Source organism: Telopea speciosissima, chromosome 7, assembly GCF_018873765.1.
Source record: "Telopea speciosissima isolate NSW1024214 ecotype Mountain lineage chromosome 7, Tspe_v1, whole genome shotgun sequence".
In the NCBI taxonomy this organism is placed as follows: Eukaryota; Viridiplantae; Streptophyta; class Magnoliopsida; order Proteales; family Proteaceae; genus Telopea; species Telopea speciosissima.
Window position 1 is genome coordinate 14,899,788 of NC_057922.1, and position 6,000 is coordinate 14,905,787.

Here is a 6,000-nt window from a genome sequence, read left to right on the forward strand (position 1 = left end):
TTTATTTTATTGGAATCTTTTGTAGTATGATTGAGTTTTCCTTTACATGGAAGAATTCTTCACCATTTGTAATGGGACGGTATGATTGAGCTCTAGTAATAATGCAATATCATATTTTTATATATACATAAAAATAGGGAGAATATTCTCTGTGCCTCAGCGTGCAAGCTGCGCTCAGACACATGGGTAGCCTGTGCAAGGGGGCAGGGTGGTCATTGCATCCACCCCATGTGCCTAGGCACAGCCTGCGCTGCGGCATAGAGCAACAACAAAAATTCCTTGTTTACATTTTTATATAAATGCTCGATGATTATTTATCTAGTCTTTTCTCCTCAAGGGCCTACATGCCAACCACAAGTTAAGGGTGGAATGCTACATGATTTAAAAATAGGAGCAATTACCAGCACTACCCTACACTTAACCTATATTTATTAAAACTATCCTACCTTAAACTTCTCTTCTGAAATTACCCTGCTTTTAAACTTTTACATCCCCTTCTACCCTCATGTTTTTAAATACCCAGAGTGCCCTTCCTTTTCACCTAGTAACCTGCTAATCTATTTAACCTACCATTCATCTTCTACAAAGCACCCACCTGCTTCTTCTCTCTCCCGTTTTTACTCCATTCGGTTATTTTATATATTTTTGTTTTTTCTTCAATCTATCTATTTAATTAATTTTTTATTCAATATTTCATCCTCATCGTTCTTCTTCGAACAAATCATGGTTCTAAGTATCGGTATCGTATCGCCCGTAATGGGCGATACATACCGGCTTTGCTAGTCACCGATATCGATACTGTATCGATAGCATGGTACGAATAAGGGGTAATTTTGCCCGATACAACCGATCCAGGCCAATACTATATCGATTTTGTAAGTTACCGATACCCGTTCTGATACCGTGCACTAAAACCATGAAACAGATCGACTCTGTTCAAAGCACCCCACTTCTTCTCTCTTTTATTCAATTTACTTTTTACAAATTTTGAAGAGAGTTGATCTGTTCCATGGTTTTAGTGCACGGTATGGGAATGGGCATCAGTAGCCTGCAAAACCGATATGATACCGATATAGTATTGGCCTGGATCGGCTGTATCAGGCAATTATCCCTGAATTTCCTTAAAAATGAGTTTTCTAACCATTTTACCCCTTGTCCGTACTGTGCTATCAATACGGTATTGACACAATATTGGTATCAATGACTAGCAAAATCGGTACGTATTGTCTGATACGGGCGATTCGATACCGATACTTAGAACCATGATCTATTTGAAGAAGAATGATGATGACGAAATATTGAATAAAAAATTAATTAAATAGAAAAATTGAAGAATAAATGAAAAAAATAATCTGAATGGAGTAAAAAACGGGAGAGAGAAGAAGCGGGTGGGTGCTTTCAGTTTTTACTATTTTAATGACAAAAATAGTAAAAATTAGAAGATGAATGGTAGATTAAATAGATTAGCAAGTTACTAGGTGAAAAAAAAAGATAATCTGAATATTTAAAAACATGTGGGTAGATGGAGATGTAAAAGTTTAAAAGCAGGATAATATTAGAAAAGAAGTTTTAGTAAATATAGGCCAGTGTTGGGTTGTGATAATAATTGCCCCATTTAATACGCTACTATTATGTGTTCTTTGTTGCCCTTTCACATCCTCAGGTCCTCAATACATAATAGTACGATTAGGTAGACCCCCCTGTTTGTGTGTTTCAACTTTTTTAAACAATATTCTTATGGGATCACTTTTCTCGTACGTCTTTGATCCACGCGTCAATTCCACCAAAGTCGAAGATTTCTTTTTTTTTTTTTAAATTTGAAATTTTATCATGGATGACTGTTGCGGGTAAATTAGAGATGTAAACGAATAGTCGAAAATCCGTATTTGATCCGGGTTCGTATTCGTTTATCAGGATTCGTATTCAAAAATTCACTATCCGGAAATTATCTGAATCCGTCCGAAACTAATCAAATACAAATATGGTAATTCATGTTTTTGATCGATTATTATCCGATTCGTTTAGCTATTCGACGGTATTAAAATATCCGAAATAAAATATTCATATCCGTCTATCCGATTAAGTTGCCTTCTTGGATCTTGTATTTTATTTATATTTATAACTTAGTAGCTAGTAAGTTAGAAAACATGATTGTTTTATATATATTACTATTTGACTATGATAGATGTTATCATATACCTATTAGAAAAACATATAAAAACAAAACAAAAAGTAGAAATGCATAAAAAATGTAAATAAGACCGAAAAAAAAAAGAAGGAATTAAGACAGTCACAAGTAAAAATGTAAATAAGACAAAAAAAGATAGAAAAGCCAAAAGTATCGATGGAAACTTGGAAAGCCAAAAACCTCTTTGAAAATTGAAATCTCGGATTCTCGATCTCTCAACTCTCAACTCTCAAGACTCTCAAGTATAACCTTAAAGCTCAACGTTCTCTTTGCCTTCCATTCGCTGTGATTACAAATCTACAATCCCTCTTTCTCTCTAGTTTCATATACATATCGTTTCATGCCTTCCTGCACACATCTTCGTTGTTACAAGAGACGTCGTTCTGCATGCGCAATCACTAGTAGCAACTGTCAAAGGTAAGTCTCTCTCTCTCTCTCTCTCTCTATTGTTTCATATGCATCGTTTTCTTCTTTATAGCGTTACCCCTTATGCCATTTCTATCATTCTAATTTCTAACGAATCCATCTCTTGGATTGTCATCTGAAGTCCCAGAATTCATTGTTCAGGTTGTCGATCTCAAGCCTGTCGGCAACAGATTTACGTGAGTTTCTATCTTTCAGATTCTTTTTTTTTTTTTTTTTTTTTAATTGTATGAATCTGGTTGTTGTATGTTGGATTTGTTATTAGTCTTATCTACAGTATCACCTATTGCTTTATATTTGTTGGGTTGTTCCATATTCGGATACTGCAGGTTTGGTTGGGTTTTAGATCAGGCTTTTCTGTTTTATTATATTCATGAGTGAAATCTTTAAATTGGACTTTGGAGGAACTTGCAAACAGGATTTAAGAAGAAATAAAGCTCAATAAATAGAAAACAGTAAGCAGACAATCGAACGGTAATCGGATAGAAACATTCGGATATTTGGTATCTGTTGCTAAACGAATCGAACCGGATAAATATCCGGAATCCGTTTAACAAGTCGAATTCGAATTTGATATTGTGTTATTATATTCGGCGGATATTCGGATCGAATTCGGATAGTGGAATTATAAACGAATTTGAATTCGAATAGAACCCAATCCAATTCGAATTCGATCCGTTTACATCTCTAGGGTAAATCTCGGACTAAAGGATTAGAATAGGTAATGAAAGGGGAGGGGGAGAAAGCCACCGGAAAACCGGAATCCCTTCCCCTCTTTCTCTCTTTTCTCTTTCACTACTCGCTCCCTCTCTTCCTTTCTTGTGAGTTATCAATTCTTTTTCATTTTTTTGTATCATTTCATTTCTTATTAAATTTTTCATATTTTTATTGGTTAAAGATTTCGTACATGATTGTGTATGGTGCACGATCATGCCTTCAATTGTTGGATGGCGATGAGAAATTGTGTACTATACATAGTCATGTCCATCCAATGGTTGAGAATACAATCGTGTATCATGCACGGTCATGTACAAAAACCTTTCCCTTTTTTTTTTTAATCTTTTATTCCTTTTTTAATTTATATTCAAATTCAACATAATGTTTTTATATATCGGTCTATTGAGATCGATATCGTTAAAGATTTAAAAAAAAAAAAAAAATAGTAAAATTCGTATCGAATCGAGGATGATCTGATATCAATACATATCAATCAACATAGTGAAATATGACGATTTGGCAATTTGATGCTATGGTGCAATTGATAGTGATTTTTTAAACTCAATAATAAAAAAAAAGGGGAAAAAGAATGCCACACCCCATGGAAAGACAGAAATTTCTGAAGGCGTGATAGTCATTTAGCACGGCCTTGTGTCTAGGTGCAGGAGCCACATATGATCAAGTAGCGTTCTCTTTCCTTGATAAAAAATGTTATCACTTTAAAACCATGGTAAATAATGTGAGATAACCCATGAAATACCACTTGAAGGTTTAACCCAAAAGTTAATTAAACTATTAGGTATAAATAGTCCAATGGGGGATAAGGGATGTGAACTATAAATCTAGAATTCCCAACATTTCAACATAATATAATTGAGATTAGCATAAGTGAATTAGAAGTAATTGATTCCCTCAATTTTGATCCAATTTTTTTCAAACTATCTGACCTAGTTAATACTACATCCAAGCCCTTGAAGGCTATAGGTTATTTTCTTTTTCTCCCTCGAAAATGGAAAAAGTAACCCAAAAAAAGAAAGGAAAAAAGGAAACTGTTACTGTGAGGGATAAACATATTTTTTCTGAAAATCTTATCAAGAATAAAATTCTTCAAATTCAAATTCAAATTAAAAAAAAAAAAAAAAAAAAAAACAAAGAATAGTCACAAATGGCAGAAGAGAGATGGAGTACTCTCATGCATCAAAAGATAGTAATTCTCTTAACTTTCAGGACAAAAGGGCTTATCCACATTATCTCTATGACTTGGAATTGTGAAGTGCCTTAGCCTACCTTCTTGTTCCTTCATGTACCCTTCACACAAAAAGGCCTTAGAGAACTGGTCCTCTACAACCCTATTCACATCATGCACAAACACATCAGTTTCTCCATCTTTCCTATTCCTTCCCATCAATCCAGCAGTATAAATGGCACTCATCCTCCCTGGTGCATCTTCAAAATAACCAGTTGGTGCATCCACCATTATCAAATCCCATTCTATATCATACACCTTAGCAGGTAATCCCTTCAATGCAAGTTGACACTTAGAATTCCTTACATCCCCTACCACTTTGCATTCCTCTCCCTTCCCAATCTCCATCAGATCATCTGCATCTCGAACCCGGCTATCGTAGAAGACATGGTATGATTCTAACATTGTGAATCTCTGTTTGATTTGTTGAATCCATGATCTATCTTCCTCAAGAAAAACTGTTCTTCCACCATGATTGAGTGAACTCCACATGAGGCTGTCATGGCCTAAACCAAAGACTAGGAAGTTGCAAGGGGATTTCTTCTCTAGTATTCTGGATGTAACAGAGATCTCTTTCAGTGTTTGCTGTGGAGTAATGTTTGATGTTGAGTAATGGAGGAGTGCTTGAACTAGGGAAGATGGGATTTTGGTGCAAGTTGATGTGGAGAGATCTTGAGGTGGGCAAGAATTTGTGGAATATTGGGCTTCTTCCTTGTTGATTGTTGATGGTTTGGATGATGATGAGAAGTTTGTTCTTAGTATGAAGAGGATGAGAAGGAAGGCAAGCAAGAAACCAAAGATGAGGAGCTTAAGGTTGAGTGGATATTGGGTTTTGGGTTTCATGTTTCTTCTTGTGTTGGCTGATCACTCTCATCGTTCTGCATTCCTGCAGCTCTATTTAAGAAATGGGTTTGTTGTGTTTATGAAGTTTTGTATGTAAAGAAGTGATGTTGATGGGTTTGGATTATAATTAACAATGAAGATATGGGCCTTGTGGGGTTTACAATTTTTGCTTCTAAATTGAAGGAAACAAATACTAAATAAGGATTACTTAAGATGGAGTGAAGATAGTGATTGCTTGGCTGTTTTTTTTTTTTTTTCCATGGATTCTTGGGATTGAAGGGAAGAAGAGTGGATGATTGATGAGGACATGAGAGCAACAGGTAGGTAAGTTGGTAGATCTACAAGTTTGGTCGTCTCTGTATGTGTGTGTGTTAGTGTTTTTCTTCTTTATTTATTTTTTAAGTTGGAGGGGTTAAGGAATGCTATTTTGTATTGAAATGGGGAGCCAGTAGGAAAAGGATTCTGTCCAGCCGTGGTGGGTGCTGGAGCGTCCAGGCCCGCTAAACGACAACAAAAACAAGGGATGGTCATTTCATAGGTGGGTCCCACCTAGGCCCCACATGTGAAATGACTACCCACCCCT

The 6,000-nt window shown here is 35.6% G+C and overlaps 1 protein-coding gene across 1 annotated transcript; it reads right to left on the minus strand.

The window, feature by feature from the left end:
- Positions 1–4,494: 4,494 nt before the first annotated feature.
- On the minus strand, positions 4,495–5,476 carry LOC122666908 (glucuronoxylan 4-O-methyltransferase 1-like). The gene has a single exon (XM_043863017.1). It carries the CDS (start codon positions 5,415–5,417, stop codon positions 4,545–4,547), a length of 873 nt encoding a protein of 290 aa, XP_043718952.1. The 5' UTR covers positions 5,418–5,476; the 3' UTR covers positions 4,495–4,544.
- Positions 5,477–6,000: the final 524 nt, after the last annotated feature.

Excerpts from the sequence above, each read along its gene's own strand:
- LOC122666908 (XM_043863017.1), bottom strand. The coding sequence starts at position 5,417 with ATGAAACCCAAAACCCAATATCCACTCAACCTTAAGCTCCTCATCTTT.